At 40.0% G+C, this 26,985-nt stretch overlaps 1 protein-coding gene across 5 annotated transcripts in view; it reads left to right on the top strand.

The window, feature by feature from the left end:
- Window positions 1-26,985, top strand: part of LOC125459423 (activating molecule in BECN1-regulated autophagy protein 1-like) — a 331,981-nt gene that overhangs the window by 214,142 nt on the left and 90,854 nt on the right. For all 5 annotated transcript variants that reach the window (XM_048545862.2, XM_048545859.2, XM_048545863.2 and 2 more), the window contains one exon: window positions 936-1,090. In XM_048545862.2, coding sequence (XP_048401819.1) covers window positions 936-1,090 — 155 coding nt within the window. The remainder of the gene's footprint in view (window positions 1-935; window positions 1,091-26,985) is intronic.

Below are 26,985 nucleotides of genomic sequence, written 5' to 3'. Positions count from 1 at the left end.
CTTTTCGGAAGTTAGCAGGTGAGCTACTGCTCGCATTACACGTCTGACTTGCATTTCCAAAACAAAACACATCTCCCTTCAAAATCGTGATAAACCCTTTTTAATCCAGAATGCCCAGACAGGAGTAGAATTGTTTTTGGAAATGTATATTGATTGGAGCCTGAGAATCTGGAATATAGAACTAAAAGCCAAAAGAACTGTGGATGCTGTAAATCAGGGCTAAAATCAGAAGTTGCTGAAAAAGCCCAGCCAGTCTGACAACATCTGTGAAGAAAGTTTCAGAGTTAACATTTTGGGTCAGGTGAGCCTTCCTCAGGACTGGGTCACCAGACCCAAAATGTTAACTCTGATATTTTCTTCACAGATGCTACAAGACCCGCTGAAATTTTCCAGCAACTTCTGATTTTGTTCAGCATCCACAGTTCGTTCAGCTTTTAGTTCTGTATTTCAGATCCTCGCATACCTTAAGGATCAGTATACATTCCCAAAAATAATTCTATTCCTACCATTACAGAAAAGCTACACTCACTTTGGAGGAGATTGGTGCCAGAACTTGAGAATTTGAGCTACAAGGCAGGATTGGATGTGTTGGGGTGAGGTTTCTTAGAACATCATTATTGGCAGGTTGCAGTGGAACAAATGTACAATTTCTAATTCCTGTTGCTAAAGCATTCATGAGGCTTCCCTAACTTAATGCTATAACCAGTATATATGTTTTACGTAGGCTATTGTTTTAATACATTGCTTTTGTGTAGGTGAACTGTGTTTTAACAGACTTCTATCCAAAATAAAACATTAATTCATTTCAAGGTCCATCTTATGGGTTATTCCAGAGAACCAGCTCAAGAATGATAACACTGTCTGCCCTTGTGTAATAATTGCTTGAAAGACTAATCACTGGAAAACTAAGCCTTATATTTAATTCCTACCTGCAGGCCCAAATGCTATTTCTGTCAGTTTGTCTCCAATGGGCAAGTACGTAATGGTTGGCCTGGCCTCCCGGCGCATCCTACTGCACCCATCCACTGAACATATGGTGGCACAAGTCTTCCGATTGCAGCAACCCCATGGTGGAGAAACTTCAATGAGGGTAAGTCGTAATCTGTTGGTGGTTTGATGCCTTGTTGCCAACAGATAAAACTGCAGGTGCCATCTCTGGCAGCAGCATGTTTTAATGTATTGGTTGACTTGCTTGTCTGTCTAAGCAATTACATATTCTTAGTGGTGAGAAATTGGATTATATGCAGAAAAACAAACTTTGCTGAACTCACTGTATGAACTCAGCCATATGAATTTCAACTACAGCTAGATATTATACGTTTGAACTGTTGTCACTCTTCCAACTTACAATGAGGCAAAATTATTTCATTGATTGTAAAGTGAATTTGGATGTTACGTGGCTGTGAAAGGTTATGCAAGACAGTGGAGATCTTGAGGAACTGGAGTTGGACTATCAGCAGAGCAGTTTTATTTACAGGAGCAAATCAATGGCCTAATGCTATTATTGCTGAACTATTAATCCAGAAACCCAGGTAAAGTTCTGGGGACACAGGTTCAAATCCCGCCATGGCACATGGTGGCATTTGAGTTCAATTTTAAAAAAAAAATCTTGAATTAAGAGTCTGATGATGGCCATGGGTCCATTGGCAATTGATGGAAAAAAAATCTGGTTCACTAATTTGCTTTACAGAAGGAAACTGCCACCCTTACCTGGTCAGGCCGACATGTGACTCCAGACCCACAGCAATGTGTTTGACTCTTAACTGCCCTCTGGGCAACGAGGGATGGGCAATAAATGCTGCCTAACCAACAATGCCCATATCCCATTAAAAACAAGTAGTACCAAACACTTCAATCTTATTATTTTAGCCTTATGCTGGGCTCTGTTATCAATGAAGTGGGATGTTCATGACCCTTCTCTTCCTGTTAGTTATTTAATTGTCCACTGTAGATCACAGAACTGGTACAGGTCCTAATAGACTGAAGTGGTTATTCTGTGAATGAGATATTCGTTAGTCCTGTCACCCTGCTCTTACCCATTATCCAACAACAAGCACCTATAATATAATAAAACCTCTCGAGGTGCTTCATAGGAGTATTATAAAGTAAAGTATGACACCGAATCATATAAAAAGATAGTGCATCAGGTTGCTTAATGCTTTGTCAAAGAGGTAGATTTTGAGCAGTATATTAAAGGAGAAGTATGTGGTTGAAAGATACAAGTGTAAGGAGGGAATTCCTAAAAATTGGTACCAGATCAGCTGAAGATTTAGGGATGGAAAGAGAAGGACCAAAAGACAGTCAACAGTTAAAGAAGACGGGGGGAAGAAGAGGAACCCAAGACAGTCACCAAGTCACAAATTGACAAGAGAGAGCATATTTTCTACTGGTGTCCAGCTTTTAGTTAACAGTACAAAAGTAAGGTTAAAGTTAGTTAATTAAAGTTGATGTAAGTAATTTAAATAGTGTAAGTTATGGTATGGCAGGGCAGCTTAGTTAAGTGGAATGCCTCTGATGTAGCATGTGGGGAGTTATAGACATGTATTATACCTCGGTAAGTCCAAGCTTGAGCTCTGGATTTCAGAACTTGAGAAGTGACAAGAGATACTAAGGTGCATCCAAGAGGCAGAGAACTACATGAATAGTGCACTCAGATGGTCACATAGCATGTTAGGGCCAAGCAGGCACACAGGGAATGGATGACTGCCAGATTGTTCAAGAGAAACAGGTAAATAGTGCTGCAGTTCCCAGACGTCCCACTTAAGGTTTTCCATTCTGAGTATCAGTGCAAGTGATGGATTCTTAAAGAAATGCTCTAAGAACCATTGCAGTGGTATCTTAAGCGGCCCAACTGTACATGAGGCGAGGAGGAAGAGCAGAAGAACAGTTCTGATAGGAGGTTCTTTAGTTATGGGAATGGGCAAGTGTTTCTGCACCGTTGACATAACTCCAGGATGTTTTGTTGTCTCCCTGGTACTGGGGCCAGAGAAGCCACAGAACAGGATGTTGCTCTGAAAGAGGGCAAACAGGATCAACATTGGTACTAATGGCTTACGTAAGAAGAGGAAGGTGGTCCCGCAATCAGAATTAAGAGCGATAATAGAAAATTAGCAAGTAGCGTCTCTAAAGTAGTGATCTCCATATTACCTCTAGTGCTGTGTACAAGTGAATACAGATATGGGAAGATAAGACAAATGAAAGTGTGGCTGGAAAGATGGTGCAGGACGGAGGGTGTTAGATTCCAGGGAGAGACAGACTGACTGTGAGGGCAATAGGATTTTTTTTAAAAGAGGTAACAGACAGAGTTGATGGTGGGGAAGGCTGTTGATATGGTGCACGTGGACTTCAAAAGATGTTCATCGAGTCATGCAATAGACTTGAGGGACATGTGATGTAAAGGGTATTTTTTACATATATAATTTGAATACCTATTATTCTAAGTTTGGATTTTTAGTTTTTGTTTGTAACCTGTGGGTCTGAAGTTAGTAATTAACTTGCATGTATTACTGTGGTCGTGGTGATTTCTTTTAAAACCGGTTTTGAGATCATGTTTTGGGATTGATGGATTTTTATGCACCACTGTTGGAGTTTTGTTATCTTTGTTTTGCAATCCAGCAAGACAAATACTGGTTCCTCGAGCTTTGTTACAGATTTGTGGAATTTGTTTTAAGCTTAAAAGAAACAAGCATAATGTAGATAGCTTTTCGTTGTTAGGTATACTTTGAAATTGGATCAGCCTTGTTAAGACCTTGAATGAAGTTTCCTGTATAGACAAGTGCTTCTGAGAAGGGAAGGTTATTGATTACTTTGGAGTAAGAGTTAATCCCAGACCAGATAATCCTGAAGCAGTTACATACAGCTTAGTATGTTTAAACTCGTGTCTAATAGCTCCACATAGAAGCTCTCTGCAGTTCCAATCTATTACTCACAAGCGTCTTAAATCTGTCAAGATATTAGAGACAGGGACTGTGAGTAATAAATGAGTGATGTACGTGTGTTGCATATAAGAGGAGATGCTGGAAGTCTTAAAATGCATTAAGGTGGATAAATGCTTGGGACCTGACAAAGTGTACCCCAGGACTTTGTGGGAGGCTAGGAGTAAATTGTGGGGCCCTTGGCAGAGATATTTGTATTTTCGACAGCCACAGGTCAAGAGCTTGAAGTTTGGATCGTGGCTAGTGTTGTGCTACATTTTAAGAAGGGCTGCAGCACAATGCCTGGGAACTACAGACCACTGAGCCTAATGTCCATGGTGGATAAGTTGTTAGAGACGATTCTGAGAGACAGGATCTACAGGCATTTAGAGAGGCAAGGATTCATTTGGGATAATCAACACAGCTTTATGTGTGAGAAATAGTGTCTCTCAAATTTGATTGAGATTTTTGAAGGGGTGACCAAGTAGATGATGAGGGCAGGGCAATAGATTTTGCAAGGCCTTCGACAAGGTACTGCATGGTAAGTTGTTGAGTAAAGTCACATCTCACACGAGTCAGGGAGAGCTAACCAATTGGATACAAAATTGGCTTGCCAGTAGAAGACAGAGGGTGATGGTAGAGAGTTGTTTTTCAGACTGCAGGCCTGTGACCAGCAGTGTGCCACTGGGTTTGGTGCTGGGCCAGCTTTTATCAGTCATTTATGTAAATGATTTAGATGAGAGTTTAGGAAGTATGGTTAGAAAGTTTGCAGATGACACCAAGATTGGTGGTACAGCAGACAGTCTATACCACTTTTTTGGGGGTTTTTTTGGGTTATCTGGGAATGCAGTGAGATCTTGATCAACTGGGCCAGTGGGCTGTGAATGGCAGATATTGTTCAAATTAGATACTGCAAGGTATCGTGTTTTGGTAAGGCAAACCAGGGCCGGACTTGTGCAGTCAATGGTAGGGGGCTGGTGAATGTTATACTACAAAAAGATCTAGCGGTGTAGGTTCATAGCTCCTTGAAAATGGAGCTACAGTTAGACAGAGCAATGAAGAAAGCTTTCGGCATGCTAGCTTTCATTGGTTAAAGCACTGAATATGGAATTTGAGCATTTTATTACAGCTGTACAAGATGGTGGTGAGGCCATGTTTGGAGTACTGCATGCAGTGTACTATATGTATCATCCTACTATAGAAAGGATGTTTTTAAACTAGAAAGAGTGCAGAAAAGATTTACTCGGATGCTACCTAGACTGGAAGGTTTGAGTTATAAGGAGAGGTTAGTTCGGCTGGGACCTTTACCCCGGACCATAGGAGACTGAGGGGTGATGTTTATAGATATAAAATCATGAGCGGCATTGATAAGTAGACAGCCGACAGCTTTTCCCCTTGCCTGGAATGGTACACTGGAGGTGGAAGTGAATACAATTTCATCATTTAAGCAACATTTAGACAGGTAAATGGATGGGATTGGTATAGAGGGGTATGGACCAAACACAGACAAATGAGACTAATTTAAATTGTGAAAACTGAGTGGCATGGACCAAAGGGCCTATTTCCATGCTATAGACCTCTGAGTCTACCCTGCTACATGTGTTTTAAGTACAATACAAAAGCTGTTGTTTTTCTTGCTGACCTATAAAGAAGTGTTATGGGATTAGCAGGATTAAACACTATGCTTAAAGATTTTTGAATTTGTGTTATAAGTACGTTTGGTTTATTCTATATTATCTTCATTCCTTTTCTTAATATACTTCTGTTTATTGTTAAAACAAAAGAGACCATGCAGTTAAATCGAAAACAAGATATATTCTGTCAAACCAGGCTTCAGTCTGGAGAATTGTCCAGAGTCTTTGAATTCTCTAGAGTTTATGAGGGATCAGTGCCTTTCTTGTTAAAGTAAAGGAATAGTCCTGGAAATGAAGGACCTGTGCTGTGGCAAAACTTAGTTCCCAAAATTTGAAGATGGCTTAGAATGTGACTAAAAGTTTTCTACAAGCAGGAGATATAACTGTAGAATATTTAATATTTGACTAAAACTGAGGGACTTAGCAGATAAATTGAAGGTGGAACATTGAAAGAAAGGCAACCTGAAATTGTGATGTTACAGCTGGAATTAGCTAAGATACAGTTAGAAATGAAAACAAAAACTGGACTTAAAGACAGGAAATAAAATAGAGTCTCAAAGTTGAGAAAAAGAGGGAAAAAAAGAGGGCAATGCAAGAGGGGAGAAATAAAACAGGGAGGTAGAGTTAAGAAATTTGAAATGGAAAAAAGAGGAGAAACTCAAAAAAGTGGGAAATTGAATTGGAAAGACCTGATCTACAAAACGACAGAGAAATTAAAAGAACATAAAATGGACTTTAAACAGCTTGGAGAAAATGAAATCGAATAAATATAAAATAGAATGTGCGGATGGCATGGTGGCTCAGTAATTAGCACTGTTGCCTCAGCACCAGCGACCCGGGTTTGAATGCAGCCTTGGGTGACTGGCTGTGTGGAGTTTACATGTGGAGTTCTCTCTGTATCTATGTGGGTTCCCACTAGCCGTTCCAGTTTCCTCCCACAGCCCAAAGATGTGCAAGTTAGATGGATTAGCAGTGGTAGAAGTTGCCCCATTGTGTGCAGGCATGTGCAGGTTAGGTGGGTTAGCCGTGTTGGCTTACCGGGATATAAGGCGGGAGGCTAGGGCTGGTTGGATGCTCTTGAGAGGCTTGGTGCAGATTCAATGGGCCAAATGGCCTGTTTCCACTTTGTCAGGATTCTACACTTCCAACATTTACAGATGTAAGAAGCACTAGTTTTAGAGAACAGGCAGATGAATCAGATATCAAAGTTGTAAAGGAAAAAGGCTAGAACTGAAAAGCCGTGGAAAGAAATTAATACATTTTCATTGTAATAAGATTGGATGTATCAAAGCCAATTACTGGAAATTAGATAGAAGACTGATGGCAGTAGTGAGAAAATCTAAGAGGCCTTCAGATAAGGAGGCATCAGGAAATGAAGCATTTCTTAAAGCTGTAGCAGTGATACGAAGAGAATATGTTTCCTTGGAATGTATTCAGAAGAGAAAGATGGATCTGGCAGCCTCAAATTATTTTTCAAAGATTGATAAGAAAACTCAAACTGCTGAATGTGCAGAATATTTTATCTCAAACAGGGTTCCTTGTATTTCCTTGAAACCAGTTTTTGGGCAAGTGAATCACTGATGCTGGTTGATGGTAACATTGTCTTTCAGAGGGGTTGATAATGAAGAACATATTGTTAGACATATTCATGGAGGTTGCAAACTTGTCCAATTATGCAGAGTAGGAGTAAAGAGTGACTTGTTAAGTGGAGAAGTGGTAGTTTGGGGAGTGAAACAAATTCTGATCGATGGAGTTGACTCTATTTTGGGAAATGACTGGCAAGTTCAAAAATATGGACTTCACCAAGAGTGGGAGAACAACCAGTAAAAGGTGAAAGAAACAGAAGTGTTACAAAAAAATCTTGGATTATTTCCTGATTCTGTTGTGACTAGACATTGGGCACATGGACAGGGAGAAAAGGTGTTTAGGAATCAGGAAATTGATTTGGAAATTCACTTATTGGGTGCAATTTTTGAAAATTTGGCTTGCAATAACAGCAAAGAGAATGAGGTTATTTTTGTTTAGCCCATCTTCTTTGACAGAAATGCAGATTTGGAAATGAAAGGGTTATACACAGCAGCCTACTTTAACTAAATCAAAAGTAATACCTCAATGTTATTAGATGAAATAGGAAGTCATGATGAGGAGATGGAGACAACCTCAAATACCAGCTGATGAGGAATGGGCAGTGGTCCATCCGGCAGCAGTTCCATCTGAGTATAGTAATGAAATTTTGAGTTATTCTTAAAATACCATTGCAGATCACTTCGATATTTTCCACAGTATGAACTTTTGAATGGCCATAATATAATTTATCCAACCATTGCGTTCACCAAGCAGAAAATAAAGTCAGCAGAAAACAGTGTTGCTCTCACGCGAGAATGATTTCACATACATATTTGTCTAATCCTATGAGAACCAAGCCTCAATATTACATGGACAACCCTTTCCACTCGCCCCAGTACCCCAATGAGTGTATGCACTCTTCACACACTCTCTTCCCTTCCACCCTCTAATCATGTGGACCACATTAGGCTAAATTGCACATCTACTCCTCAAAATATTTCTCGAATACTGAAAGAAATGCAGGGGTTTTAGGATACCTGGAATTTAAATAAACTGGGTGATTTCAGTTTTTTGTTGGAAGAACAACAGAAGTAACACACTTTTTAGAAATTTTTTTGAGATCAAGATATGCAGGAAGCTTCCTAGACTGTTAGTACCTTGCTGGTAATCACTATAGACAGAATGGTTCTTAAACTAAGTATTGTTGACTTTGCAATATCCCTTATAATAAACTCTAGTTATGTGCAACAAATATTATTAAAGTCTCCTTGAAAGCACACAACTCTAAAACACTCTTGCATCTGGAGCCTCCTGATAGCCAATGTTATATCAAGAATGTTAAAGTATCTCAAAATGTTTCTGAAAGGCATGAAATTGATTAAAAACTATAGTTTTATATTTTGATTTATGCTTGCAGATTATGAATGATCAAGATACCTTTGGCATTGTTCCAAGAAATCTGTTGTGTAGAGTGTGATATTGTCCTATTGATATGCTAGGAATTAACACCCTATTTTTTAGGTCAAATCTCATTCCATATATTCCACTTAAGTTTAAACTATAAATTTGCACTACTTGTGGTAGCCTATCATAACAACAGAAACTTATCGACAAAAATTATAATTGAGCCAGATACTTCTGTTGAGTCAGAATGTATTTACAACTATATCATGTGTTGGGGAGAGTTGGAACACAAAATATGCTGGTGTCTGATGAAGGGTCCTGACCTGAAACATCGACTTTCCTGCTCCTCTGGTGCTGCGTGACCTAGTGTATTCCTCCAGCTCCATTCCATGTTGTCTCTGACTCCAACATCTGCAGTTCTTGCTTACACTCTGGTTGAATTATTTCATTCTTTGGTTTGAAAATTGGAGTGTGCCTGAGCAGTTGCTTTCTGTACTAGTTTGAGAGGAGCAAAGTATGCTCAGAAATTTTGGAAGGTAGCAGGTATTATTCAAACTAAGCTACACAGGACTCCTTATCAAATTAACCAAATTTCCAGCCACTGCAAATAATTAGAAGGAATGTGGATGGCTGGACAACTTGATAAAAGCAATAAAAAGCTATATGGAATACTTAGCTAGGTAAATGGGGATATTGAATACACAATAAGGAAAACTTGCTGAACCACTAATTAGGCTTAAGCTAGAATATGGTGTGGACTTCTGGACACAGCAGTTTGGGAAGGTATCAGTAGTCTGAAAAGGATGAGATGGTACTTGGCAGACTGATATCAAGGCTGAGGGAGTTGAATAATTGGAGAGAAATTGAAAACGGTGACTCTTCTCGGAGCTGAGAAATTCAAAATTATGAGGGATTTCAGTATGCAGACCACAGAATTGTTACAACATGGATGGAGGCATTCAGCCTGTTATGTCAGTGCTGGCTGTCTGCAGGAGAGCCACTATTCTGCATCCTCTTCACATAGCCCATACATTATAATGCAGTTCTCTGCTGAATGCCTCAATTGAAACTGTCTCCATCACGCTTGAACAGTGCATTCCAGGCTTTAAGTTCTTGCATGGAAAAGGTTTTCCTCCTGTGCCGTTGCTGATTTTGACAAAGCATTGTTTTAAATCTGAGGCTTCTCGTGCCTGATCTTCATATTAATGGGAATACTTTCTCCTTGTTCACTCCGTTCAGAATCCACATTATTTTGGATATCTCTGTTAAATCTCCCTGAACCTTTTTTCCGCCAAAGAGTACAGTCCCAACTTCTCCAACCTATCTTCAGAATTCAAAGTTCCTCATCCCTGGAGTGAATCTCTTAAATATTTCATGCATTCTCACTAAAGCTTTCACACCTTTCCTTAAGCATGACACCCACAATGGATACTCAACAACTGGACTAGTCGAGCCAGAATTAGTGTTTTGTACATGTTGAATTTGACTTTGATTTTTTGCAGTTTGCTGCTATTTTAAAGAAAAGCTTAGGATACTGTATGTTTTATTCACAGTGCTGACAAATTGTCCTGCCACCTTCAGAGTTTTATGTACATTTCCACTGGGTCCTTCTACTCCTGGGCCTCCTTTTGCGTTGTATCATTTGCTTTTTAGCATATTTCATTATTTTTCATAATGAAGTGATTCACTTCACACTTGTGCATTAAATCCCATTCTATCCCTTAAATCCTCTAGAGAGCTTTGACTTAAATAGCACTACATTTTTTTTCTGTTTGTGAAAGTATACCCTGACATGGCCAGTCTTTCACCTCCGTCAGAGCTCCTCCCTCACATAGCTCAATTACAATTTTGCCTGCTGGCCTTTGATTCCAAGGAATCCAATTTCTTCTGCTCTTGGTCTTACCATGCCTTCACTGACCTCCCCAGCCTCAACACTTTGCCTGCTGACCACCTGCCTACACCCTCACTGAATGCGCCACCAACACTTTTTCGACCTTACCCTTGTTGACTTTCTCAGCATCCCTAACTGCTGCATTCACAGCCTTTCTCTTTCTAGCTGCTTCACTCTAGAGCATGATCTCATTACTACTCACCATTCTAACTTTGGCTTCATTCTGTCTGATTGATGTCCTGTAGACCATTGCCTCCCTCACCCCATTATAAGAAGAGTGACGGGTTTTCTACATTTTTAGCAGCCAATGTAATATCTTGTTTCTCCCTGAAACTGGTAGTGGATTTGTTTTCTTAGTCTGCAGAATCTTGTTAATTCCGTCCCTAATTTTAAGCAGCAATCTACCATTGATCCTTGAGGGTTTAAACTAATGGGTGATTTTTACTGCATGTTATTTCAACTTGTTCCATCGAAATTGTGATTGGAGCTGAATGAGAAGACCTGAAGTATGTGTTTTCAGGTCTGTGATATACAGCACTATATTGAATTCTTATGAAGTAAATATGTTTCAGAAATCCTGGTAATTGGTTTTTATTTTCCCTGGAAGTTTCTATTTAAAATCCTCGAAATTCTGCAGATGTAACTGGAAGATTAAGAGTTTGCCTAAGAAATGAATGAAATTGGAATGCTGTAAATATACAAAAATTGCTGGAAGAGCTCAGCAGGCCTGGCAGCATCTGTGAAGAGAAATCAGAGTTAATGTTTCGGGTCTGGTGACCCTTCCTCAGAACTGATGGTACCTAGGAAAATGTCAGTTTATGTGCAGAAGATAGAGTTGGGAACGGGGGTAAGAAGTAAATAATAGGTGAGGATGAAACCCAAAGATAAAGAAGAGCAGTTGGACAGACAAAGGATTAGATAACCATCTCGCTGGGAGGGTGAATAGCTATTAATGGAGACTGTTAGTGGCTAACGGTAGGAGTGTGTAATGGCAGACAATGTGATAACAAGGCCTGGTGTCTTGGGTAGGGCGCTAGGACAAGGGAGAATTTAGGCCCTAAAATTATCAAACTCGACATTGAGTCCAGAGGGCTGCAGGGTCCCCAAGCAAAAAATGAGGTGTTACAGCAACAAAAACCTGAAGAAAGTTCACCGGGCCAGAAACGTTAACTCTGATTTCTCCTCACAGATACTGCCAGATTAGCTGAGTTTTTCCAGCACCTTCTGTTTTTGTTTCTGATTTATAGCATCCACAGTTCTTTCGGTTTTTATGTTGAAAATATAACCCAGGTTATAAATTCAATATATTATCTTCATCCCTTAGGCAGGAATTTCTCACACGATCTCAGCCAGTTAATTGCTACTGAAGCAAGATAAAAGTCATGTTGGATTTCAGTTTGCCTTCACATTTTGATTTGCCACCCGTGCTGACCTGTATGGATGCTTATATCTGTTTTCCTATATGTTTGTGTAAACACTTCCTTTCTTTCATGACTATGTTGAAATATCCATTGGATTTTGGTCTATATGAATTACCCACATAAAAGACAATAGCAAACATAAACTTGAAAACACTTTCTTAAATGATTTCGTCATAACTTCAGTTAAAATATCCACTCAGAATATCCAGCACATTGCATTTGTATTTAAATCTAGATTTTAGAGTCTATAGTTACTCTATGCTCATACTGTTTGCTAGTAATCAAATCCATCGACAAGGAGTTGACATTTTACGAAATGCTTAGCTTGTTGTGTATTTGAGGAAAATAGCCATAAAGTAAAACACAAAGCAAATGATGCACTCAAAAACACTCAACAGACAAAGTATGCAAATTGTGTGCATGATTCACATCTCGAGTGTTCTTGTAAATGGTGGAAACCATGGATACTAACAAGCACTATTAAAAGCGCTAATCTGAGGATTGTTTGCCAATGACGGTTGAGATTAAACCCTGAAATGTATTAAAATGCATAAGCATGTACTCTGTAAGTGTAACAATGCTACATACTTATATGCTTCGCTTAAACAATAGTTCCCATCAAAGCACCATCAGAGATATGTTCCTTGTAAATTTTGAAAGAAATTACGGTCAAATATGGTTATTTTAAGAGAACTTCTGCTACCTCAGTGGGCCTGAAGTGTTGAATCTCATTCTGTCCATGACTTGAATGAAGACCAATATACCCTGAGTGATCATATTATGCATTCTACTGTGATTGTCAAAGGATCATTCTTCCTTTCCAAATTCCGAGGGTTACCAAAACATTGAGCCATTTTCAAGAAAGAATGCTAACAAATGGGCTTGAAGCCAACAACTTTGCAGTGATTTTATGATTTTTTTTCAGTTGATTTATGAAAACGTACACATGCTACTGGATAAAGAAGCTAGTATTTAAAGATCAGCAATATTGATTTCACATACAATACGAGCAATGCAGTTAAGATTTTTATCTGCAGAATCTCACTATCGGTTATACCGATTGTCTTTTAAGAAATTCGAACCTTTTCTTATGGGTTGCACTAACTTGGGGTTTAGAGACTAAATCAGTGACGTGACATGGATTTCAATTGGTTCAGTCCATAACATCACTTAAAGTTGCAAGGGTTCAGTATGTTACTAACAAATCAAAAATAACTAAATTGTGGGTAGAAATGTACACAGTCTTAAAGTAATAAAAGGGAGAAGTTCAAACAAGCATAAGGTCTGGAAGATTGGAAAAGTACATTAATTAAAAAAGATTTAAATATTAAAAAATATTAACAATGTGAGAAGGTGGTATTTATTTATACTGTAAACTGTATGATGCCAATGAAATGGCATGATGCATCTAAAGAGACATTGATGAGCTAATTGTCATTTCTTTAGTCTGAGGTTTGAATTACATATTACTTTGTGAGTTTCTGCTCGCATCGTGAATTTTCGTTCGATTGATTCGTAATTCATGCTATCAGTTCTATCGTATTGAATGACCTGTTTACATTCCAGTGCAAATAGATCTCATGCCAGGAACCTCATATTGCAAAATAAATCCATGTGTCTTTTCATAAGTGATATTTAAACTAATAAATTGGTCGGTCATACAAAATCTGAATATTAATAGAAGACACATTTTCTCAAAGCTTTTAATCTTTGTGTAATGTTGTCATTACTCATTGGAGAAATTCGCAAGAGTGCCAATTCAGTGAGAAAGCCACCATATATAGTATGATAGGAGACTGCTAATTATTTTGCAAGAGAACTTTGATTGAGGCATGGTTTGAGTGCAAGATGGAAACCATCAAAACCTTTTTTTTCAGCAACACTCATGATGTTAAAACTTTGTTTTTATTATTCATGGAAGTTTTATTTAACATAACATCTGTTGATAACGCCTTGGCATGAGATGAACCTGTGATCAATCATGCACATGTGCAAGCTATAGGGAGATGTTGAAACTAAGTTAGAATCCTGTTAATGAGGCTAAGATGTGATCTTGAGATCTTATAACATAATGGTAGTGACCCTCCCTCTGAACAAGAATGCTGGGATTCAAGTTCCATAAAAACCCTACAGTGTGGAAGCAGGTCACTTTGGCCCGTTGAGCCCACACTAAACCTTTGAAGAGGACCCCACCCAGATCATAGCCCTATCCCTGTAACCCCCCATTTCCCATGGCCAACCCACCTAAACTGCACATCTTTGGACTGTGGGAGGAAACCAGAACACCCAGAAGAAACCTGCACAGACCCGGGGAGAATGTGCAAACTCCACACGGACAGTCGCCCGAGGGTGGAATCGAACCCGGTCCCACTGCTAACCACTGAGTCACCATGCCACCCTTCGCCCCCAGAGATGGAAAATGATGTCTCTGTGCAGATTAATTAGGAAATGTGTGAGTTGATAGTCCAGAATTGGATCTCATTTTGTTTTGCCCAACACATAGTATTCATTCTTGACAGATGTCCAAATTTGTCTACACTTTATTACATGTTGATCCAACAAAAATTAGGAATTCTTAATACACATTGTTAATTCCTAGTTATTCTTTCATAAAGTCAGTATGTTCCCAGTCCACTGATTTCGTCCTTCTATTCAAAGTTTTCCCTTTGCTCATAGAGTTTGGTGTGTAGCAATCTTCTAAGAATCTTTAGATTCTGGAGAAGTGCCAGAGGATTGGACAACTGCCTATGAAACATCTTTTTTTAAAAAAGTAGGGGGACGAGAAGAACAGTAACTATAAGTAAATTGGCTTAGCATCTGCCGTTGGGAAAATGTTAGAATTTATTAAAAAGAATCTAGTAGCAAGTTAGAAATTGATAATACAATCAATCAGAGTCAAAGGGGAAATCATGCCTGACAAATTTAAAAATATTTTTTGACATTAGAAACGTGGATAAATAAGGGGAAGCTGGTAGTTGTCACATATTTTGATGTCAAATTGTGCTTGCTGAGGTACCACACATAAGGCTACATAATTAGAGAATTGCACTTGGTGTTAGGGCTGGTATATTAGCGGGCATAGAGAATTGGCTAACTAATTAAACACGCTAACTAAATTGGGTGAAGGGGGCAGTTTCAAGATGGCAATCTGTAACCAGTTGAATCAGTGCTGGGGCTAAAATTATTTACAACCTATATTAGTAACTTAGATGATGGAAGCAAATGTACTATCACCAAGGTTGCAGATGACACAGTTATTTGTGGGAAGGCAAATGGTGAGGATGACAGAGTCTACAAAGACTACTAAGTGAGTGGGCAGAGTCTTTGCAGATGGAATATGATGTGTAAAAATGTGACATTGTGTAGAAAGAATAGAGGACCTGAATAATTTTTAAATTGTGAAAGACTGCAGCAAGCTGCAATACCAATGTACGCATGAATCGCATAAAAACTAACCGACTAGTTCAAGTCAAAAAAAACTGCAGATGCTGGAACCTAAGGTAGACAAATGGGAGGCTGGAAGAACACAGCAAGCCAGACAGCTTTTGAGGAAAGGAGAAGTCGATGTTTTGGGTATTGCCCTTCTTCAGGACTTCCTTCAGAAACATTGACTTCTTTCTTCCAGATGTTGCCTGGCTTGCTGTGTCCTTCCAGCCTCCTGTTTGTCAAATTCATGAGGTCACTGAGTAATACATGAAGGCAAATGGAAATTTGGCCATTGTCTTGTGACTAATGTACAAGGCATTGGTCAGACAACAGCTGGAACATTGTAGTTTTGAGCCCCTTATTTAAGGAAAGATATGCTAGCAATGGAGGCAGTCCAGAGCTAGTTCAATAGATTGATCCTGGGTATTTAGGAATTTTTCTTAGGAGTAGAGGCTGTCTAGGTTGGGCCTATGCTCATTGGAGTTTAGAAGAATGAGAGGTAACCTTATTGAAACATAAGATTCTTCGCAGACTTGACAGGGTACATGTAGAAAAATTGTTTTCCCTTGTGAGAGACCCCAGATAGGACGGAAATGAGGAGACATGTCAGCTCTCAGTAGTCAATGTGTGGAATTCTTTGCAGGAGAAGGCTGTTTTCACTCGTTTAAATGTATATAAGGCTGAAATAGACAGATTTTTAATCATTAAGGAAACCGAGGCTTATGAGGGGAAAAATCAAGAAAGAGGAGTTGAGGATTGCCCTCTGAAGGGAATCCCACCTCACACCCTCGTAGCCCTGCATATACCAAAGCTAAACGGCTTGGACAACCAATACAGCGGACAAATTTTATTTAAAACTTTGGATGAGAACGAAGTTTGTCTTTCAGCCACCTCCACAGGTCTGGCCAGGGAAGTTTAAGCAGGATACAAGAAATTGCCACTGACAATGGTCAACTCTCATACATGTTGACAATTTATCAGATTGCAAGATGTCGGGCAATCTTTTGGGATGTTAAAATAAGTTTCAGCTGTATAACATCTTAACTGGCCCCAAGCATTTCTCAGAAGGCAGGAGGAAGTAATAAATTCTCAGTGAGATGATTAGAAAAGCAAAATTTGGGGTATGTCGTCCTTGAAATGAAAGTGGTCTGTACCGAAAATAAATAAGTAAAATAATCCACCGCAAATAGTATGGTTCACTTTAATGAACATTAAATTTTATCAGAAATATAATTGGAAACAAAGGATAATAAATTGTCAGAAGTAATATTACTTCTGAGGGATAATGCTAGGCCATTCTGTCTGGTTATTTTGTCACTCATTATTAATATAAATTATAGGAAATGTCCACTGTGAACAGACTTAGCGTACTTTGACTACGTGTTGTAAATCTATTCACAAATTTATATACTGTGTCATTTTGGTCAACCTATTGAACGGGCACAAATTAAGCAACAAGTTGTGTTTCTTGTCTGAATTGAAAGCCTACTTCAACTACACTTAATTAGTTTAGTTAGTAACTGCTGACAGCCTGTTCAAAAAAATTTTACTCAAGGGCCATAGGCCATCACTCATTGCAGTTGGGCAATAGTTGCATTTTCGCTTGTGGTTCCTCCCATGTGAAACATGGTGCTTTTATTTAAAATGAAACAATTGATAATGAGAAGATTCACCTCTGTCAACCCAAATAGGGCATACTTTGGACATCCTTGTTGAGGGCTGTTGACGTTGCATTTTGTTGAAAAGGGTCAAGTTTTGGATAACATCAATTCGTTATCCAAATGTATAATTGATCTTGGATTTCTATGTATACATTGTTAACAAATGTCTGCTTGCCATTGCTTTTGCAACACTTTTTTCATTTAAAGCAATTGACGTAATCAAGGGTTTCAGAGTGTCTAGTTTTGCCTCTTTCTTCAATTGATCATGTTCCAAAACTGATTTGCATTTCTGATATGTATCAATATGGATTAATCAGATTCCAGGACCATATCTGCAGCCTCAGTTATTATTAGCCATGATTATTGTCATGACAGATCCACCAGAAAAAAAAAACTGTCTGCCAATTCCCTATTTGTTTCACAATAATCAACTGAGTATCATGTATATGGTTTATGCGCAAAGTACATGGAGAAGCCATTCTGTACCTCAAGCCTGCTGTGCCATTCAGTAAGATGATGGTTAATCAGACTTAAGTTTAAACTCTCACTTGTGCCTGCCCTCATAGCCTTTCACCCCTTTTGCTTACCAAGAAGGACAAACTTGAAAGCAGAATACAGGGTTAATGGAAAGATTCTTGGCAATGTGGAGGAGCAGAGGGATCTTGGGGTTCATGCTCACAGTTCCCTGAGAGCTGCCACCCAGGTGGATAGAGTTGTTAAGAAGGCATATGGTGTGTTAACTTTCAGAGAGGGATTGAGTTCAAGAAGCCTGGTTCGGCCACATCTGGAGTATTGTGTCCAGTTCTGGTCGCCTCGTTACAGGAAAGATGTGTAAGCATTAGAAAAGATGCAGAGGAGATTTTCCAGGATGTTGCCTGGAATGGAGGTAAGGTCTTACGAGGAAAGGTTGAGAGAGCTAGGGGTTTTCTCTTTAGAACGACGAAGGATGAGAGGTGACTTGATAGAGGTGTACAAAATGATCAGAGGTATAGATAGAGTAGACAGCCAGAGACCTATTCCTAGGATGGAGGTAGCTTTTACAAGGGGACATAGTTTTAAAATGAAAGGAGGTAGATATCGGGGAGACAGCAGAGGTAGGTTCTTTACTCAGAGTGGTAGGAGCGTGAAATGCATTGCTGGAGAAGGTAGTGGAGTCGGCCTCATTTAGGGGCATTTAAGCGGCAATTAGATAGGCATATGGATGATAGTATAAGGTAGGGATGGATGTTAGATAGACCTTAGGATTAGGGTAAAAGTTTGGCACAACATCGTGGGCCAAAGGGCATGTACTGTACTGTTTTATGTTCTGTGTCCTAAGAATGTATCCAGTTTTGCCTTAAAAATATTTCAAGACTCAACTCCTGTCACTTTTTCAAGAATACATTTCAAAGACTCACAAACCTCTGAGAGAAAAAAATTCTCTTAGCCTCGGGTTTAAATGGGCACCCTTGATTTTTAAACAGTGACCCTTCGGTCTAGATTCTGTCATAAGAGGAAATATGCTTTTCTCACTTTCCTCATATACTCTGTCAAGACCATTTTTCAGAATCTTGTATGTTTCAATCAAGTCCTTTTCCAAACCCTCCAGGAGATACAAGTTAGCCTGCCCAGCCTTTCTTCATAAGGCAGCCTGCCCTGGTAAACCTTTTCTGAATTGCTTCCAATGCATTTACATATTTCCTTAAATTATGAGACTAGTACTGTACACAGCACTTTAGATGTGGTCTTAGCAATGCCCTGTATAACTAAAGGATCTCCCTAAACATTTATATTCAACTCTTTGCAATTCTATTGAATTTTCTAATTATTTGTTGCACCAGTATACTAATCTTTTGTGATTCATGCACTAGGCCTCCCAGATTCTATTACAGACCTATGCAATCTCACAACTTTCAGAAAATATGTTACTTTATTATTTTTCCTGCCAAATTAACAATGTTGTTGCACATTATACTCCATTTACCATATCTCTTCCATCTCACTGATTGTGTTTCCTTTTGTAACCTCCATATGTCATGATGTGTTGCTGCAGACAGTTGAGGTGAAGAGCATAGTTGCTTTGAAAGAGCAGGTGGATAAGTACATTGACAAAGAAAGGAATAGACTGGGTGAGTGCAGAGGAGAGGAAAGAGGTCCATGTTGAACACACATATCTATGGATGTTTTTGGGTACATTTACTGTTTACTTGCTGTTGATACTTTTGTATTCCTACTTCTGCAACCTCTGCTATCCTGCAACCTTCCACAAATTTTGAACTCCTTGCGCATTCCACATTTCTATTTTCCCATCATTGAACACCATTTCTTCAACCAATTATTTGATAACCGCCTTCACATTTATTATTTTAAGACACTTGTTAAAATCTGTCCCTTTGACTAAGCTTTTAGCTGCCCTCCCTAATATCACCTTTCTTGCCTCATTGTCATTTTATTGCCTGATTATGCTTTTGTGAAATGTATTTTTCTGCATTAGAAGTATTATATTAATCCCAGTTGTCATAAATGTGCATTCTTATACCTGTTGGATGCTAATGACATTGCTATAGAAGTTAGTTTGGAGGCTTACTGTTCTTAAAACTTCAAAGAAACTGGATTATACAGGACTGAAATAGCGCAATTACTGAATCCCCTTGAGATAATGACAGTGTCTACGTAAGTGATAATTTAACTCCACCACACTGAGCTCAAAATTGTTTTTCCTTGCTGTTGTTACCATTCATCATGTGTTCATAGTTTATCATAAATGGGTTTGAAAAATAGTGCATCAGAGAGCAAACCAGTTCCACTGTTAATTTTGTGCTTCTATTCTCTCTGAACAAGAAAATTCCAATCGGTTTTTTTTAGAGAATGACATGTTTCACGGTGTTTTGCGATATGATATCTAAATCCAAGTCTAACATGAGGTTTTAAGTAATTTAATGCATTGGCTTTTAAAATACTGCACTCCATTATTCCTGCTGTCTGTTATAATTGAGTGTAGGTGCTTCTGTTTGGCATACTCCCACATGATATTGTCAAATATAATTCACTTTAGCAGCATCATGCCCACTGCTGTCGCACTTCTGCCCCATGTTGTTAACACCATTATCAGCAGCAGTGTTACAAGATTACTTAACAGGCGTGGTCTGTTAGACTTGCATTTAGATAGCTATCGACCACCTTAGCTTACCTCTCTCTCCCTTTGACATCAGAAGCTATGTCTCAGATACAAGCTCTGAATTACTTTGAAATGATTTTTTCACCAAATACTGTCTTAGTTTGTCTCTGTGGATTGAGGATGGCTTGATTCTACTATAGTTTGATTTTGAGATGAATGATAAGTTGAAAGTGTGATGCACATACTCCTCCTTACTTAGGTCAGGCAGTGCATGAAGGTCAAACGTTTGAGCTGTTTGGAGATTTGTGTGCACTCTCTGATAACTTTCCCTCTGTAATATCCAGGTGAGGTTTCAGCAACAAAAACAGAAATTGCTGGACAACCTCAGGTCTGGTAGCATGTGTGAAGGGAAAGCAGATCCAAAGTTTCAAGTTCAGTGACCCCTCTTCAGAAGGTCTCAGTCTGTGTTTAAGCCTTCCTGAATGAATCTTTTCCATTTTGCTCAGTCACAAAACAACTACGGAATCCCATGAGTTAGGTGGGGTGGTTGGTCTCTTTTGAGATGCTTTGAGAATGTCCTCAAGTGTTTCCCCTCACCTGATAACCTTCTGCAGTAAACTGGTACTCTGTAGTTGTTTTGGGACTCTGAAGAACATGTCCAACGCATAGATAAAAACAGAAATTGCTGGAAAAGCTCAGCAGGTCTGGCAGCATCTGTCGAGAGAATTCAGAGTTAACATTTCAGGTCCAGTGACCCTTCCTCAGAATTGTTTCTGATTTCAGGCATCCACAGTTCTTTTGGGGTTTATTTTGGTATTTTATATCATCCAGTAGAGCTGGTTTAGAGTGATTGGTACCTCAGTGTGGGGAACAATGGCTTCTGAGAGGGTTCTGCTGATAGACAGCATTCCTTGCCAGAAGATTTGTCAGATTTTGCCAAGTCACTGCTGATGGTGTTTCAAGATAACTGTTGGGGTTGTCCAAATCTCCAAAACATGTAGGAGCGCATAGAACATGCTGCCCAATAGAGAATAATCTTAAACTGTTATTCCTCAGAAACTCTCCTGTTTGGTCAGCTGTAGGTGAGTTAGCGCATTTAGGTGATGAATTTTGATGTGTTATGTCTGCCCTCATCAAGAATCAACTCCCAAAATACAGAAAGTGGCCAGTTTTTTTTTCAGGATCTCTCTCATCTTAATTTGAGAGGGCATTTGTTGGACTGTAGCTGAAAATCAGTCCTGTGGACTGCCAATTGACAGGCACCACGGTTTCACAAATTTGATCTTCACATAACTGCAAATTCAAGAGAAATGTCAGAAATTTTACCAACCCAATTCATGGCCTTTTCAAACTCATGAAAACATTTGATTATCACTTGCAAAACCTTTGCAGTACCCTCAATTATGATTACCCTCAGCATTTTGCCACAATCCTGTACATATTCCACAATGACATAAAAGGCATGAATCTCTCCAGTAGCGCCATCACAAACACTATCTCAATAAGAACTGGTTCCAGACAAGGCTTTGTTATTTTCATAGTATTGTGGACATGAAGTCCCACCTTCATCCTGAGAACACCCTACACCATGAGTTGCAGTCACTGTGCTGAATGAGATAAATTTCAAACAAGTTTAGCAACTCAACCAGGCATCTGTGCTCTGCTGTAACACAATCTATAATTGCATGGCCTGGTATAAACTCCACTTTCCTGTAACCATAAGCAAGAGAATCGAAGATAATAAAATGTAAGGCTGGATGAACACAGCAGGCCCAGCAGCATCTCAGGAGCACAAGAGAATCAATCCTGGTTAAGAGTGCAAGACAGCATGACAGGAGAAGTACCATATTCACCTAAAAATTGTGTCGACCAGGATGGGGTTACCATTGAGAAGCTGAACTGGATGAACCATATCAATATTGTGGTCACGCATACAGGTCAAAGGCTAGGAATCCTGCAGCAAGTAACTCGTCTCCTGACTGCCTAAAACCTGTTTACTACCTGCAAGGCACAAATCCAGGAGTTTGATGGAATTCTTCTAACTTGCCTGGATGAGTGCAGCTGCAATTATTGTCAAAAAGCCTGTCTTCATCCGAGGCAAAACAACTCATTTGATTGGCACCTCATTATCAAATATTCACTCCCTGCACCAGCGGCACTCAGTTGTAGCAGTGCGTACCATTGCCAAGATGCACTGCAGAAATTCACAAGAGCTCCTTTGGCAGTACCTTCCAAACCCCAACCATCACCATCTCGAAAAGCATGGGCAGCAGATACATAGGAACACCACTGCCTGCAATGCCCTCTCCAAGTTGTACATCATCCTGACTTGGGATTATATTGCTGTCCTGCACATAACACTCAGTCAAAATTCTGGAACTCCCTCCTGAACTGCACTATGGGCGTACCCATGCCAAGTGGACTTAAAGGTTCAGGAAGATAGATCGCCGTGCCTTGCTCAGAAGCAAGTCGGAATGAGTTATAACTGCTGACTCAGCACAGTCCATTTCCCTGACTGAATACAAAACAAGTCATCCTCAAGGTATCTCACCTCATGTCCAGCAAGTTACAAAAGATGTGCAGGTAATCAACGGAATAAATGGGAAACTGTCAGCTTACACTGTCTTCAGTAATACAACCACTTCACCTCCATCATAGAACTGTAGTATGCAGATGGCAGTTATGTGTGCACTTGCTCAGAAGCTGAACTCCATTTCATTGTCAACTCCTTTGCTGAAACATACATGAAAATTGGTCATTTATTCGACATACTGAAAACTGAGATGGAGAGTAGCCTTGTTAGGAGCATGTGGCATTCAGTGGATGGACTTGTTGGTTGTGGTCAAGGGATAGATTGTAACCATTCCGGAGACAATATCTTGCTTTACTTTGAGTCCTGTTACCTTACTGTCCACTCTTAAATTACAAAAATACCAGAGGACTTAACATAATATCTGAAGAACATACAAGCACCAATTCCCTCAGCAACTAGACATCAATCAAGATTATCAGCTGAGATCTTGAGATAGTATTTGACACCGGACTGAGCTAACAGCTTTTAATAGAACCATTATCAAGGATAAGTTAATGAGGCAAATTGTGTTGATTACCCTATAGTGTTAGAAGTGATAACAGAAGAGAAAATCCATTACATTGAACCTTGCTGCATTAATTTGAGTGATACTTTAAAAGGAGAAATGTCAGTAATGTAATGCATCAGTGCAATACTTTATAGTTGTAATGCTTATGGAAGTCAAGTGGGTTGGGGGATAGTTAATTTTAGAATTCTCTTAATTAAGACTGCTAGGGCAGAAGTACTGAAGGGAATTGCTGTGAAAGCTAACATACGTGGATTATAATGTTGTACAGCTGTCTTGTGACAGAATTGTAAAACCACGATCACTGCAGTGGAAAACAGCAGCTCTCTTGTTCGCAGCAAAAAAACTATTGAATGCGAGTCTTTTTCTTTCGCTCTGATTTTCATAAATTTTATTTTCAGAAATAATTGTTAGGATAGATTTTCTTTAATGAGTTAGTAGTTGCAATCTTTAAATTACTCCAACCTGATTGTTTCCTCTCAAAAAGAAAAGGAATGCACCCTGTAATCTGTATTTACACTACATTATCCATTGTTGTCACAACATTAGTCAAACAGGTGAATTATTTACTTCTTTGCTACTCTCAAGAGTAAGCCAGTCATGCTACAGTATTAATAGTGTTCATAGCAGCATTGTAATCTTTGTTGATTCTACACTGCAGATGTTAACTTGATCTCTTTGTAATGCTGACCTGTAATCTGGATCCTCATGTTCTGCAGATGGGAAGATTTCCTTTGTCTGTCTTCCCTCTGAATTTTTAAGTTTCCATTCCACCAGTTATTCAAAAACTATCCATAACTACATTACAAACCAGTTTTAAGTTGGACTTTACGGAAAATACAATAATAAGTGATGTTTTTCATTTGAGATTGCCTCCATCCAAATGAAAAAATGAAACATTTACTAAATATAACCAGAAATTATTTACATTCTAATATAAGCTTCAAGAATTTTAAAAGCTAACAGCCCCTTGGAACATCATGGTGGGTGGAAATTACCTAAAAGCTGGCTTTTCCCCAGTGAACGTTGGTAGCCCTGTCAGTATGTAGTTCTGGCTTTGGAATGTGCCCCAGTCTGTAACACACCTTTTTGGAGGGTAGTTGTTTGTACTGGAAGATCAGCAAGTTTCAGGCAAGCCAAAGAATGTCAATCACTGAGTTGGTTGTGCTCCAAAGACAGTTGATGTTTTAAGTCAGTGTGCATCCCAGGGAACATAGTCCAACATCATAGAGCTGCTCAGGACACACCTCAACAAAACCTACTGAGTCTCTCTCAAGATCCTCCTTACAAAAGCGCCTTCCAGAAGGAGAAAAATGATGTTCTCTTCACTGCGGCCATCTCAAGAGTAGCATACAGTGGTGCAGAGTTTGAGTGTGTGGTTGAGTTTCCTTTCCATCATTCCCCAGCTGTGGGCTACCATGTGAAGCTTCTGTGTCAACTCTTCATGTGCATGTGTGTACGCACTGTTTTGGAAGCTCATCCCTGTACAATTCATTGAATGATATTATGAGAGGAAAATTTGTCACAAGGGAGAGTTTGTTCTGCTATATCTGTTTCCAAGTTGTTTGAAACAACCCCTTCAATACCTTCAAGGGATACTAGAAGATACTTTATGTAAACATATCTCTCCTTATAACAGTGAAATGAGCATGAATTAGAATAGCTTACTCAATCAGTGCAACCTTTTTCAGGTACACATGATAATAAGGTATGGAAATCAGGCCCAGGGCCACACCCACCCCTGGTCCAGGTGTTAATATGAAATTGTTCTGAAGATCATTTTCAGCATATTTTCCTGTTTTGCTTCTTACATTTATTTTGCATTCAAACAAAATTATTATCTGCCAATTACTGTATCGGCGCTGCCTCTTGCTCCCCAGAGGAGCTCGAACAGTTCATCCACTTCACCAGCACATTCTACCCCAACCTCAAGTTCACCTGGGCCATCTCCAAATCATCCCTCACCCCCCTGGACCCCTCAGTCTCCATCTCGGGTAACCAGCTAGAAACTGATGTCCATTTCAAGCCCACTGACTCCCACAACTACCTAGAATACACCCCCTCCCACCCACCCTCCTGCAAAAATTCCATCCCCTATTCCCAATTCCTCCGCCCCTGCCGCATCTGCTCCCAGGATGAGGCATTCCACTACCGCACATCCCAGATGTCCAAGTTCTTCAAGGACCGCAACTTTACCCCCGCAGTGGTCGAGAACGCCCTTGACCGCGTCTCCCACATTTCCCTCAACACATCCTTCACACCCCGCCCCCGCCATAACTGCCAAAAGAGAATCCCCCTCGTTCTCACACACCACCCCACCAACCTCCGGATACAACGTATCATCCTCCGACACTTCCGCCATCTACAATCCGACCCCACCACCCTAGCTATTTTTCCATCCCCACCCCTGTCTGCCTTCCGGAGAGACCACTCTCTCCGCGACTCCCTTGTCCGCTCCACACTCCCCTCCAACTCCACTACACCTGGCACCTTCCCCTGCAACCGCAGGAAGTGCTACACTTTCCCCCACACCACCTCCCTCACCCCTATCCCAGGCCCCAAGATGACCTTCCATATCAAGCAGATGTTCACCTGCACGTCTGCCAATGTGGTATATTGTATCCATTGTACCCGGTGTGGCTTCCTCTACATTGGGGAAACCAAGCGGAGGCTTGGCGACCACTTTGCAGAACACCTCCGCTCAGTTCGCAACAAACAACTGCACCTCCCAGTCGCAAACCATTTCAAATCCACCTCCCATTCATCAGACGACATTTCCATCATGGGCCTCCTGCAATGCCACAATGATGCCACCCGAAGGTTGCAAGAACAGCAAATTGTATTCTGCTTGGGAACCCTGCAGCCCAATGGTATCAATGTGGACTTGACAAGCTTCAAAATCTCCCCTTCCCCCACTGCATCCCAAAACCAGCCCAGTTCTTCCCCTCCCCCCACTGCATCACTAAACCAGCCCAGTTCTTCCCCTCCCCCCACTGCACCACACAACCAGCCCAGCTCGCCCCCTCCCCCCACTGCGCCCCAAAACCTGCCCAGCCTGCCTCTGCTTCTCTGACCTGTTCTTCCTCTCACCCATCCCTTCCTCCCACCTCAAGCCGCACCTCCATTTCCTACCTACCACCTCATCCCACCTCCTTGAACTGTCCATCTTCCCTGGACTGACCTATTCCCTCACTACCTCCTCACCTATACTCTCCTCTCTACCTATCTTGTTTTCTCTCCATTTTCGGTCCGCCTCCCCCTCTCCCCCTATTTATTCCGGTTCCCTCTCCCCATCCCCCTCTCTGATGTAGGGCCTAGGCCCGAAACGTCAGCTTTAGTGCTCCTGAGATGCTGCTTGGCCTGCTGTGTTCATCCAGCTCCATGCTTTGTTATCTGTCAATTACTACTGGCATTGGTGGCAACAAAAACCTGATTGAAGGCATCTACTGAGGCATTAGTCAGAGAGAGATAAATTGACCCTAAATCTGGATTATATATGTATATATCTTTAATTTTTTTAATCTAAGTCTGATCTATTTAAACCCTAATTTTTTTTACAGTTGCGTACATGGAATTATTTGAAGGAAACAACTTGTGCATTAGTGCACAGAGATTTTCGTGTCACTGTGCGACTGCATGGTTCAGCCAAAAGCTTCTCTGGAAGAACAGAAAGTGTGAGGAATGAGAATTCAGTATAATCTTATAAGAAAAATAAGACAATTCTGTCTTTTGAAACGACCATCTCCTACTCTCCAAAGCAATAATCTAACTAATGCCTCATATGTACCATACATAAGAGTTATTAGTTTGTCTTTCCCAATAATGGACAGAATAATTGGTCTTATTGAATATGAGGCCTTTAGTCACCACCAA

The sequence above is a fragment of the Stegostoma tigrinum genome, chromosome 17, assembly GCF_030684315.1.
Source record: "Stegostoma tigrinum isolate sSteTig4 chromosome 17, sSteTig4.hap1, whole genome shotgun sequence".
Classification (NCBI taxonomy): domain Eukaryota; kingdom Metazoa; phylum Chordata; class Chondrichthyes; order Orectolobiformes; family Stegostomatidae; genus Stegostoma; species Stegostoma tigrinum.
This window is presented reverse-complemented; position numbering and strand designations above follow the sequence as displayed.